Genomic DNA, 13,958 nt, shown 5'->3' with positions numbered 1-13,958 from the left:
ATTTAACACAGAACAGAAAAAAATTAATTTTTACCATTTCTCCTTTAGACAATAGTTTTTTTTTTAGTCAGTAATACTTTCTTTAGATAATTTATTTTCTCTAAAAAATTAACAATAGAAGTGACGTTTCACTTTCTTTATATAACACTTTGCTGATAGAGGCAACTTATAACTCTGAATTCTGTATTATGTAAATAAAGATAATATAAATATATAAAAATATAAGATAGAATTTGTAAAAATTGATACAATTTTATTTCATATCCATACAGTGTGTGTAATATTTTCAAAAGAAAGCTGTATATTTTTAATCGGTTTCTTATTCTTTCTGTTCTTATAAAATACAGACAATTACGAAGAAATAGTCGCATTGCAAATCATTAATGCACAATCAAAATCTTATCACATACGAATTGTTTAGCAATCAGTTTTGTGGCTGATATTCATGTACTGAGAATATAGAAGATTCTTTGAAATTCTAAGTACATAAAATATTATGCTGTATAAATTATACTGTAGACAATATTTGATTAAGCAACTTTTAACATATGTATATTTGATCATAATATACATATATAAATCTTTTTATTGTCTTTATTAATGAGCGATTAAAAATATTTTATTATTTTCAACATGTATTATATCGGATGTTTCAATAGTCGCTATAAAAAAATGCTCTTATTAATAAAACAAATCAATTTTTTTCTAATTTTATAACTCTAGAGAGAGATTATTACAATATAAACATCGGATTAATATATATATGTGTTTAATTATAAGTATTTTTGATAAGATTTGTGTCAATTTATCACTTTGACAATTTATATATTGTTCTTTACAAACATAGCTATTAATTTAATCTAATATACAAATATTTGTCGGGTATTCTTCAAAAAATAACAAGATTATCTAAATTAATTTTCAGCTGAATACTTAATTAAAACACATACACAATTTTAGGATTTTATGAGAAATTCTTTATCTCTTATAATATTTACTAATTGTTATTTCGAACATATGTGTTTTGTGTGTGTGTGTGTGTTGTGTGTGTTGTTTTGTTGCTCCTTTGGATTCACAGTGAAGTTCTTCACGCGTAGAATGATATTTATAATAATTATATGAATACAGATCCGTTGTAAAGAGATTCTTGATGTATGTACGTTATCACTCTTCCCACAGAATATGCTTCATGGTCTAAAGTCTAATGGTATAATCGGGAATGTAAACGCGCCACAGCGGGAGAGCCATTTCGCTCTTCGCCATCTCCATAAATATCATTTACATACAATAATGCTGACCATATATTTACAAATACATACAAAAAATACGTAATATTCTTATACAATCCAACGATAGACTGTTTCGCAATTTAGCTCTTTGTATCTCATCTGCAATCTGCTGGACGAATTTTCATCGCGTCATTTTGACGCTACAATAAAAGTCGGCAAAAAATCAACGCGTGCGATATCTATTATCGCACGAAAGGCCGTTTGATTTTTTTATCAAAATTGATCATTATGCCGTATTCCTCTGTAACCAGTCGCGAATCATTGCATAATTGCCATCGATCCATCGTATATTGGCTTCCGCTTGCTCCACCGTTTGTTGTATGGTTCGCGTTGCGGTACCGAGTTCATTCCTATGTTCAGTTGCAAATTCCAGGAGCTAGAAATACATAATATGAAAATTAAAATAATATATATCTATAGCAAAATTTTTTTTTTTCGCGAAATGCAGTTGTGAGATTACTCGGTAAATTGTGAATTTAAGCGATAAGCGTTTATTCATAAATTCTTTCAATTTGCCGAACTGTTGACTGTTTTTGTCATATTTTTTCTTTCAATTAATATACTAATATTCAACTTACATCTTTTAGTTCGTATTTTGTGCTTATTCCCCTAGTTGACGACTTTGCGATGTTATTAATAATTAATAATGACGTTCCAAAACTGAAAGTAATAAAAGATTTGGATTGCATTAAACGTTTCTCGAAAATGGAATACAATTGAAAACAGAAAGAGGAAAGATTTATATTTCAAAATTGGGAAAGTTTTTCTGTAACAATAACGCAGAATACGTAAAAATATACAATATATGGTATATAGGATATAGCTTACTATTCCCTGAGACGCGTCCATTTGTTTCTGAAATAATTAAATGCGATCGGCTGACCGACAACGTTACTAGCGACCGATCCGAAAACTCGGCCGACATCCTGTTTTCTGATTCCTGAATTTTCTGTGACAGCCCAATCCAAGTATCGATTAAGCAACCATGTCTCCCTCGTGCAACCCAGCGATTGTAGAAGTAGATCCTTTTCCGACCCTACATTAGTTGCTCGATATCGCTGCCAAGCGAAATCCCATTCGATCTGTCCACCCATTCGAATAGCCGTGCAATAAACCACACCTTTCAAATTCGATGAGATCCTAAAACACGAAATTTTTAATAAAAATGTCATGAAACATGAAATTATAAATAACTATATTAATTGAATGATTTTATTAATTATTCTTTAAAAGTAAAGAAGTTTTTGAAATAATATAGGTTGTCTCAACATATGTCGATAGAATAAAATCATATAACTCATTCGCTGCAATCATTTTTTACACCAAAGATAATAATAATATGGCGAATGATACGCGGAGAAGCTCGACTGATTATCTAGTCTTATCAGTGATATTTTCACTTACGGATTGTTGACATCCGGATTAGGAGTATGACGCCAATTATTGAATTGTTGAACAGCGTTTCCAACGCAATCCTCGTGGCCAAAATTGCATGCCCAATTTAAAACTTCAATTCGAGTAAAAACTGTCAACTGAGGATCTCCCACTTTGTCAATGAAACCGACTTGCTTGTACACGTTGTCCAATAGTTTCAACACATGCAACTGAAAAATATATTAAAAATTATATTATATACAAATTCATAGCAAATAATAAATTTCACATTCCTCGCACATTGCATATTTTATTTATGCATCGAGTTGCATATAAATTTATATATTTGTCTGCGTAACTATAATTATAGCTATGTTTATTAAATAATTACTTAGTAATTAATAGTATATAAATAAAGATAATTATATTTTAGTTCGCAATAATTTTATATCTTGAAAATGTTATGTATTAAAAATATATTTATAACATGAAAATATTTAAATGCATCATTGTTCAAAAAAAAATTAATTAACTTGTAGGAATAATATATGGCTGAGTAAAAATCGTTACATACATATCGAAATAAAATATTAAACCAGAAAGTTCCAAGAATTAAATAGCTAATAGTTTAAAGCTTGAATATTTTTTGTTGAAATTTTTATTTGATGAGTATTTACCCTGAATTTATCGTAGCCCTGCATTTTTATTAACATATCATTAAGATAGTTAATCGCAGTGAAAGCTGCTTTCCAAGGTAAATATTCGGTTTCGTGGGCCAAGTAAGATGTAACATCGAGAGCGGTGCTGTAGTCGAGTTTACCAGCCCGAGCCAAATTAAGAGCATCATCAATCAACTGTGCTCGATTAATCGTCGAGATATCTTTGAAATTTGGCTTGTTTAATTGCTTGATTATCATCTGCCAGTTTGCTCTGTCATAATTCACTCTGTAGTATCCTGTTATATAAATATATTACAATGTGGCGTTTATGTTTCCATAATAGCGAGCAAAGAACGGATAAGTCTATTGCTTTTTAAACATTTCAAGAATATCTTGTCTTTTAAAAAAGAGAATCAAGAAATTTCTTTATCTTATTTAAATCTCCTTTCTTCGTCAAATTTATCTCAAAATTCATGTTATTTGTTAGGAAACTAAATTTTTATTTATGAAAATGTTAATATTAGTTAATCAAGATTATTTATTTTCTTGAAAAATTGAAAACAAATGATAAATGCTGCATCAAAGGATGACTTTGATTTTTAAAACAAAAATATGATTGTTTTTATCTACCATGATATAATTACCAGTTTCTTGCACGTTGAAAAGTACCCACTGAGACGAGCTTATACCCAAATCGTTGAGGATAATCGAACGTTCCGCTTTCATCCATTTCATGGGTTGAGTGTTGCTGAAGTTTAATTGCTTCTCGCTCGTATAAGTGATGGGTACCCACCATAATGGTTCCGATGGAGATGTAGTAACCAGCGTGGTGCCATTACGAAGCAGGAAACGTTCCTGAGAGAAACAAATGATGCATGTAATGCGATTATAATAAATTACTTAAAACGTAAATTGCAAATGATTATTAATCGAATAATGTTCTGCAACAACACAATGCTGTACTTTAATGTCTCTCTTATACATTTTATAATCTTTTCAAATAAAAATATAATATTTGTAATAGCACATCTCTCTTTCAAATGGAAAATGACTATATAAATCAGACAAATATTGAGTTTAATTTTGTTGCCTACTTATATTTTGAGGTATTTTTTATCTAATTATTATTCAATCTGTAAAAACCTGCGTCAGCGTTGCACTATTGTTGTTGTAGTTTCGCGTGACAGTGATTACAGGAAAGCCGGTTTGCAGAGTCCAAGTATCCATAATCTCTTTAACGGTTACTCTTGGTTCAAGTACCTTGTCTTTGTGAGCTTGTTGAGTCAAAGCATACCACAAATCGTTTTGCTCAGCACTTTGGTAAGCTCTATTGAATATATACAATAACACTCAGTTGCAAAAACTCGCTTGCAAAATTTTATTTATACTTGTAATATCGAAAGAAAGAGAAATAGAAAATGTTAATCATTATATGTATTTAAAATCAACTTTATATGCAAGAAATTATAAAAGTTAAAAATATTAATTAATTTTTACTCACTTTCCCTTCAAATAATTAGTTAGACCTTGCTTAAAGACTTTTGTTGTAAGGAAATGATCCATCATTCTTATTATGGAAGCACCTGGAAAAATTTCAGTAGATGACTGTACTAATTCTTCTTACAATATTAAAATTATTATATAACATGTAAATTATCAAATACCTTTTCCGTAAGAAATCCTGTCAAAAATTTCACTAATTTCATCAGGATGGCCAACTTCGATGGATATAGGATGAGAAGATTCCAAAGCATCCAGACCAAACACATTTTGAAGATCGTGAACGACGAATTGTTCCAGGATTTTCCATGACGGTTCTATCTGAAAATGTTTCAAGAACAAAAAATTATATTATATATATATATATATATATATATTTATTTATTTATTTATTTATATATATAATAATAACATAGAATTTTTAAACATGTTTGAAATATTTCTTAAATCGGTAATCTAACAGAGCTACTTTAATTTAACTGCAGTGCAATATGTAATTTAGCACCGTTTAAAAATTTTACCGCATCTATTCCGATGTATTCGACGTAACTGGCGAAACCTTCGTTCAACCAAAGATCTGTCCACCAACTTGGTGTCACTAAGTTTCCAAACCACTGATGCGCGAGTTCGTGTGATACCACAGTGGCTACCCGCTGCTTATTACTACTGGTCGATACGCCTTCCTGGTACAACATTGCTGTCTCTCTAATTGGCAACATGACAAATTAGCCATCTTTTACAAATATTAGTTATATTATAACATGTATATATATATATATAATAAAAATTGTTTTAATATTTGAATTAATTATAAGAGAATATTTGCTGTTGTTTTACCATAATATCTAAATGTGAAGCAACATTCGTTCATAATCGTAATTTATCTTATTAAATAATATTTATTAAGTTAAAACTTTAGATAATCGTTGAGATATTTTTTGATATAATTATTATAGAACAACACAAGCGCGCGCCATTCCTCGATTTTATATATTAAAAAGATTGATATTTAAATTAAAAAGATTGATATTAAAAAAAAATAATATAACGTTTATTTAAACTCCATTAATCTTTTTTGACAGAAATCAGCTGATTAAATCGTTAATTTGCAAATTAAATTTTAAAATAATAATACGTTTTAAAAATGAAAATAATGTTTTAATACATTATAATTATTTAAACACGAATAATATTTTATGACAGAAATCAGCTGATAAATGTCAGAAATATTAATCCAGTTTAAATATTTAAAACATATTTTTACTTTTGTGACATGTATTATTATTATGAAAATTTAATTTAGCACATAAACGTCTTAAATAGCTGATTTCTGTCAAAAAATAACAAAATTAGAAAAATGTTTACCATCTTATTTACATGTACTATCTTCTCGAATATCTATCAAATCTAACAATAAGCATATATGTATAAGTACACCAAATAAAATATAACTCTAGGTTGCTTTTATCTCTTTTCGATGATATAAATAATTAAATATAAAACGTAAAAAAAATACATGTATATCGAAGTATTTATTACGAAACATTCCAATCATTTTCATGCACTAAAATTCTTTTGATAATGTTTATGAGACAATGGAATGATGATATTTATTTACTTCATACAGCAATAATACAAAATAGATAAATAGAAAAGAAGAGCGAGGAAGATAAGATCGCGTTTCAAATAATTATAAACGTCATCAATATGTATCTGATATCCTTACCTATAAGTTATTAAGCCCCAATTTTCCATAGCACCGGCGGAGAAGTCAGGTAAAGCAACCATATCCATCTTTGGCAAAGGAAACTTGATCTGGAAATACTCCTCGTAATATTTAAGTATTTTCGGTCCAATGTCCAAGCTGTATTGCGATTGACTAATAGCATCGTGGCGCGCCCAAACTCCAAAGTTACCATCTTCCGATCTCCGTACATCAAAATCAGAAACTATGAAGGCGACCAAATATGTAGACATCGGTACTGAACGCTCGTAATGATCCCAAACATATGTGTGCAAACCGGGCCTGGATGTTAAATAATAAAAATATTTCTTTCTAAAATTCTCAGTTAGATAAACCATTTTTCTAAATCAATTTTTCAAAATCAATGTTTTATTTCGCTTTATGTATGTGTCTCATTCTGCGCACATATTATAAATTACTTTGTTAACTTTAATATTATTTTTTATTTAATTAAGCAGATATAAAATTTTTTAATTTGTGAGTTTTGTCAAAATATATCAGACATATATCTCAAACAAATAAGCTATTTCGAATTACTATATCAAATTTTATATTCTGTACACTTTGTGCTAAAAATTATATTAAAAAATACGGATTTAAATCGGATCTATCCGAAATGACACAATGTAGTATGGTATATGACGAAAATATGACATACACAATTACTTACACTGGCATCGGTGCCCCTTTCCTTGGCATATTCGAAATAGATGTCATATTTCTGGGACGCGCTATGTTGATCTGGAACTTGGCTTTCAGAGCCGGCTCGTCGAAGCATGGGAAAGCACGGCGCGCATCCGTCGCTTGGAACTGAGTCGTGGCGATCCATCTATAATGCAAAACAGAGATACCTTTGACAAACAGCCGACAGCAGCCCTTGTTTGAACCTCCATACGTAAGCCAAACACACGACCGCAACGCGAAACAATTCAAAGGATAATCAACTTCCTTTACGTAACGAAAATATTTCGCGACGATTATAATAACGTTAAAAATTGAGAGATACAACACAAGTGTTGCAAACTTGATAAAAATAATTCAAGTTTTATTAAGTTCATTAAGTCTCCCTCAACGCTCACATTCGCTTACAATATAATTCGCTTATAATACAATATAATACACTATAATATACAACCTTGTCTTTTAATTGATTTTTCTGAAATTTTTATAATGTATTTTAGAACTCAATAAATAAAACAATTTTGCGTTAAAATGTTTACTCGGGATGTAATTTCACATTTAATTAAATGTACGAGGAAATGGCTCTAAATTTATATTGGCCATAAAAATTCCATCGCGGTGCCATTTACCTCGTCTGATTGCCGACCATGTACGAGCTTCTGTAGAAACCTTGTAAGTAATCGTTCAGATAGCCAATGAACTTGAGATGCACCACGTATTGTTTACCCCTGCTCAACGTGTCCGACGTTTTAATCACGTGAAATTGCCTGTCGGTGTCGTTCCTCTGCTCCACGATCCTGATTATCTTAGTCTTGTTGCTGTTGGCCGAGTACTCCCTGATATTTGTAAAGCCCTTATCGATCATCATATCCATAGCGTGAAGGGTGACATTGTTCGTATCTAACGTCACGTTCACCAAAATCTTGACCTAGATAATTCAAAAATATTTCTATTTCTTAAAAAATAGCACTTGTAAGATACATTGATGATATGTGTTTTCAATTATCTTCAAATTCTTAAATATTGCATTTTTAATTATCCTCTAAGCTTCTAATTAACACATAATATCATTTTATTAAAAAGAAAAAAACATTTTATGTAATTCCAAGATAACTAAACGTTCTTTTTTTCTCGCTCACAATTTGAAAAAAAAATGTCGAGAACTGAGAACAAACGGTTCAGACGAAAGTGAAAAGAACGAAAAAAAAACTTGACGGAAAGTTAAGATCGAAATGCACGTGATCTGTGTGCCCAAGTTTCTATATTCCCTACAGATTCGATATATGAAAGTGAACGGTTGTCAATTGCTACTACGTGCGTTTCTTTCCGTGTGACGGTTTACCTATAGAATTAATAATTAAGTATGTAGAGAAAAACATTACACTCTTTCGATTTTCTACTAGAAAGTTGACGTTTATAATAGCAGTTAAACCGGTTTGTCTATCAATAAATTAAATTCGTGAAGAAATCTCACAAAAGGAAGAAATACTTTTGAAAATGCCGAAATAGAATTGCTCATTACGATAATCAATCACTAATCGAACATTTACTTGTTAATATATAAAGTTATATTTCATTGATAAAATAAATATGTGCAATCAAAAAGTATTATTATAAAAATTTTTTAAAAAAATTATAAGTCAAACTTGAGCATATAGCCTGCATTTTTCTACACTGAAAAAAACCTATTGAATTCAAATAAATATTTAATTTAATAGTTCCCTTTACACATTTGTTTGAAACAAATAAATATTTATCTGTTTTGAAAAAAAATTTCTTACATCAAATAAATATTTTTTCACGGCAAATCAATATTGTTAATTTTAAATGAATGATGTGTATAAAGAAGTATTGAAATAAATATTTATTTGAATAATAAATTTTTTTTTTTCAGTGTATTCTCTCGTTATTATTTTATATTATAAAAGTGTATTCTCTCGTTATTATTTTATATTATAAAATAATAACGAGAGAATACACTGAAAAAAAAAATTTATTATTCAAATAAATATTTATTTCAATTATATTTATATTATAAAAAATATATTTATATTATAAAATAATAACGAGAGAATAAATATATGTATATACTATTAACAGATAATCATTTTTGTTTATTTTTATTTTGTTTTAGCTATAAAAATATGAGCTCTGCAAGTTCTAAGTTGAATTTGATAAAAAACACAAATAATGTCATATATAAAAAAAATTTCTTATAGCGCGTTCAGATTTCACTTATTACGAAATATATTGCAAATTGAGAAATATTACCTCGGCGTGAAAGGTGAAGTTACCCTCCCATATGAAGGGTATCAGCCATAATTCGTACGAATCAGGCACAACTGCCTTTGGTAATCTGACATCTATTTTCTTTTTCAGGGGCGTTGGCGAAAAACCCTTCCCGCTTGGCAAAAGCGAACCAGAGCTGTCGAGAAAGTCGTCGCATTGCTTGACTTGTTTTTCCTCGAGACAAGGAGCAAAATGATACACCAATAGACCGGTGGCAACCAGACTAATCAGAAAAAATGCTCCCAAGAAGAAAGCACCGCAGCGAGAAATTGTACAGCCTCTCTTGCGTCCGAAAGTGGTTGTGTGCGCATCCATCATCGCCAAAACCTCGCGGGACTGAGTCATATCATGTGTGAGCCTAAAAATAAATATATACACACTTTTCAGTTCTTTTCTTTTCCAAAATTATGCTAATTATAGCAGTTTCTAAACCAACCATTATGTTTTTCTTATCTATATTTGAGTGCTGCTTAACTCGTACATTATCTCATTGTACTTATGTTTTTTTTATCTACATACATAGATACGTAAGTATTAAACTGACCTTAAGCGCAAATTATGGAAAGATATCAAAACCATTTTAAATCGATATATATTTATTTATTACAAATTAAGTGCTGTACTTTATTTCAGACCTTTGATATAAATATTTATTTTTATAAATATGAAAATATAATTTTTTTAATCAAAATATACTTATATAATGCAATATTTTATTGTTAATTCATTTTTTCCACATTTTTGATAAAAAAACAATCTTTAATAAATGTCTGTAGGTATAAATTTTTATTTTAAACTTTAAATTAAAAGTCCAAAAATAAAATATCAATTTTATTTACATTTCTTCTAAAATCTTATTGTTTACTTAAATGATTGCTTATTTTTTCCCGGAATTTTATTTCATTGTTTTATTATTGTTTTATTAGTAATATTAATGTTTGAATACTAAAACGGATTCTAAGATATAAATAAAATCTTCTTCGAAACTTTGCTTTTATGTATATATAAAATTTTTCAAGGTTTCTCCCTTATTAAAGTCAAAGTCAAGGATTCCAAGATAATATACTCTGTATATTAATGTGTGTGATATCATAACAGCACTATGAAAGGTCGTACGCACATATTTGATTATATTAATTTAAAAGTAACAGATAATGTACAAATCTGTGAAAGCGATAGTAATAGGAAGATTCAACCGCTTTAAATTGATATCTTAAACAGACTTATACCCGTCTGTCTATTATCATCTTCATTGACAAATAAACATAAAGAGAGAGAGAGAGAGAGAGAGAGAGAGAGAGAGAGAGAGAAAAGCAAAAATATTTTCATATAGATATTTAATACTACGTATGATAAAATAGCACACAGAACAGCATATTTAATATTACGAAACAGCACACGGAAGACGGTCAAAATAATTTGCAAAGATAACGTATAGTTGTTACAACGATATGCCTGCGTGTCAACAGAGCAAGACAGTAGATCAAGACACAATAGATGTAGATCTATTTCACTTTATATAGCTGAAGAAAAATATTAATATTATATATTTATATTAAAAATTAATCAGAGTAGATGTGTAAACAAAAACAGAAAATGAATGAGACAATTTAAATAAATTGAGACAATTTAACATTTTGACAGATGACCTATATATGTATAAATATATCATTCGAATTTTAAAATTGTAAATAGAATATATTTGGATTGACAATCATAAACGTATCAAACAAGAATAATATAATTTTCGCAAGATCATTGTACATACAAATTTTTTTATCTCGCGCAAATCGCGTGAAGGCAACCAATCATTGAAAGTAATTTCACGTTCCAAACGCTTCGAGTGAGCGTGTCAAGGAAACGCGAGTGGCGTGCCTGAATTGATGTAAGGTTCTTGCACCGACGTGAAATAGTCTTACACACACAACACAATCTTCGTATACTAACCGAGACAATGCAGCTTGAATAAAAGATTACTGTTGTGCGAAATGGTGTCGCATAAATAAAATAAAATTGACAAAAATTTCTTATAAAAATATGTCTTTTTATGTATATATATATATATATCCTAAATTAAATTATACAAAATATATAACGGAATATATATATATATATATATATCATTTCATAGATACTCGTATCCATTTGCCACAATTATGTAAGTAAAATGAAACATTCTCACGCGCGCTGCCTAATTTGTTCATTTGAATTTAAATGAAACGCTACTTCAAATTCAGCAAACACTTTATATCATGAATCATCAAGACAAACACTTGGCCACATGTTTTCCACCTGTCGACGGTTTACTTATCACTAGTAAATTATTTGCCAGTAAATTATACTTGTGCTCGTTGAAAACAACCGCGAAATAATTAGTGCAGGTTTTATGTCGCAAAAAATGTAAGATGCTTTTGAGCAGTCTGTATTAGTATTGTAGTGTTCTTTGATGTAATGCCGGGTACATTAATGAATACATTACGCACACACTTCGTATCATTGATGATGAAGATTTATAACGATGTTTATACCGCTAAGACAAAAAAGTTAATTACAAATTTCCTGATATATCTTGGGCCCATTATTGTATCGTAGATTGCAAGATTACTCTTGTATAAGGAAAAGTCTCCTCGTCGTTTCTTGAGTTATATACATATCCTCTTATTTTCCATCCTACCAGTCCATTATTCAAGGTTACTCGCAACGCATTTCGCAAAGAGCACTATACGTTCGTATATTTATATTCGAAAAACATTTTTAAACATTTATTAAAATTATATCATAATATTGTAGGATTTGCTTTCTTAACAAATGGAATCATACTTTGATGAACTTCTATTGATTTGAATAAATTAATATTACACTGAAAAAAAAATTGTTAACTTGACTAAACCATTTAACTAAATAATATTTTGTCAACTGAACATATAAAAATATTTAAATTAAATATAACATATTAAATTTAACAAAACACAAACACTAATTAAAATCTCTTGCATTATTCGTTTAAAAGATCTAAACAATCTACCTTAATGTAATCATATTCAAATACTTTAATTCTACTATAAATGATACCGTAAAATTGCTGTTATAAAACAGGTAATAATACAGGTAATAAATGGTAATATACCAAACAGGTAATATACTCCATGGTCCTCTTTCTTCAAATAGGTATTACTCTTATTTCACGTATTTACATTTACATTTGTGCCACAGTAATAATATTCATACAGATTCATACGTAAAATTCCAACGAGATATCGAAAGACTCCTTCATATAATAATCATTAATATAATAAAATAAATATAATTAATATAAATGTAAATTTTCTCGAAAGCAAATCTCGAATTTTTTAAATCAATAAAGTCGATTAATATCTTAAATTTCGCCTAAATCCGAACTCACACAATAAGTAGATATTTTTCGTATCTGTAGTTGCTTGGACCTTTATTCCACAACACGTCGTACCATCGAATTCCGGTCGGAGAACAAGATCACCATCGGCAGACAGCGAGAGAGCACTCCACTCTGCTCGATGGTTCGCGCACAACTGCCAAGGAATATTGAAGCGACGATACAGCTTCGTCTCTTCCTTCTCCTGGTCAATCGGGTTTCCTGGTCGCCGCCCCGCGGCTTCCACCTTCCACACATGTAATACCACCTTCCATCTGCCGGATGGATCACATGCGTGCCATCTTTCTTATTATTATGCGGACACACCGTGCGATCGATTTTCATATCACCAGAAGCAATCGTCATAACAATCGATATTTAGCGATACTCCACTTCTTTCGGATCCACTACTCCGAATTAAGGAAGTGGTTCTTCGTTCAAATTTAAGGCCCGAATTTGTTGCCTCTTTCTCTGTAGATTTTTCGATCAAATTCAAAATCAATCTTCTTCTTAACACCTATTTCATTGGACACTATTCTATTTATACTCATATCTTTTTTATATAACGTGGAAGAGCGAAATTTCAAATTAAGATTCTAGTGCAATAAGAGGAGAAATTTAGAGAAGAATTTAACAAACTAAGCTATTTTGCTGGTAAACATTAGATCCAGACTCTTCGTTAATTCTTGGAATAAAAGATTTTTCTGCATAAAAATCGTGCAGACGTAATCATCTTTTTTACTAGCTAAAAATAAATTTTTTTTTACTTTGCAAAAATATAAATTACGCATTTATTATTGCAAACAGCTTACGCAAAAAAGCAGAGTTTTCAATTTTAATAAAAAAATAATATTTAGAAATAATGCTTTTAATGTTTATAATTTTCTCTCTTTCTTATAATATTCTAACAAGATACTCGTGAACAGATTGCAATATGTGTATGCTTGTAAATAATTATGCGTCAATAATTATGTAGATTGTTGTATGATCATGTTTCCTGTTACATCATTATTGCTTATTTTAACTAAATA

At 29.6% G+C, this 13,958-nt stretch overlaps 1 protein-coding gene across 2 annotated transcripts in view; it reads right to left on the bottom strand.

Annotated features, from left to right (window-relative positions):
• Nucleotides 1-232: 232 nt before the first annotated feature.
• The window catches only part of Superdeath (Suppressor of ER stress-induced death), a 28,960-nt gene continuing 15,234 nt past the window's right edge, over nucleotides 233-13,958 (bottom strand). Inside the window, exons 1-15 of one of the 2 annotated variants that reach the window (XM_083033677.1) lie at nucleotides 12,940-13,100; nucleotides 9,519-9,894; nucleotides 7,877-8,175; nucleotides 7,237-7,395; nucleotides 6,549-6,848; nucleotides 5,344-5,527; nucleotides 4,987-5,143; nucleotides 4,824-4,905; nucleotides 4,466-4,649; nucleotides 3,967-4,177; nucleotides 3,341-3,618; nucleotides 2,694-2,893; nucleotides 2,118-2,429; nucleotides 1,868-1,949; nucleotides 233-1,665 (exon numbers count right to left, since the gene is read on the bottom strand). In XM_083033677.1, coding sequence (XP_082889803.1) covers nucleotides 1,516-1,665; nucleotides 1,868-1,949; nucleotides 2,118-2,429; nucleotides 2,694-2,893; nucleotides 3,341-3,618; nucleotides 3,967-4,177; nucleotides 4,466-4,649; nucleotides 4,824-4,905; nucleotides 4,987-5,143; nucleotides 5,344-5,527; nucleotides 6,549-6,848; nucleotides 7,237-7,395; nucleotides 7,877-8,175; nucleotides 9,519-9,881 — 2,961 coding nt within the window. In that variant the 5' untranslated portion in view covers nucleotides 9,882-9,894; nucleotides 12,940-13,100 and the 3' untranslated portion in view covers nucleotides 233-1,515. Of the gene's footprint in view, nucleotides 1,666-1,867; nucleotides 1,950-2,117; nucleotides 2,430-2,693; nucleotides 2,894-3,340; nucleotides 3,619-3,966; nucleotides 4,178-4,465; nucleotides 4,650-4,823; nucleotides 4,906-4,986; nucleotides 5,144-5,343; nucleotides 5,528-6,548; nucleotides 6,849-7,236; nucleotides 7,396-7,876; nucleotides 8,176-9,518; nucleotides 9,895-12,939; nucleotides 13,101-13,958 lie in introns of those variants that run through there. The other variant, XM_083033678.1, reaches the window with a different exon arrangement.

Source organism: Prenolepis imparis, unplaced genomic scaffold (assembly GCF_030444845.1).
Source record: "Prenolepis imparis isolate NDT839.2.m4 unplaced genomic scaffold, iyPreImpa1.0 SCAF_3, whole genome shotgun sequence".
Lineage (NCBI taxonomy): Eukaryota > Metazoa > Arthropoda > Insecta > Hymenoptera > Formicidae > Prenolepis > Prenolepis imparis.
Note: the sequence above shows the minus strand (reverse complement) of the source record. Positions and strands in the feature narration are given on the sequence as shown.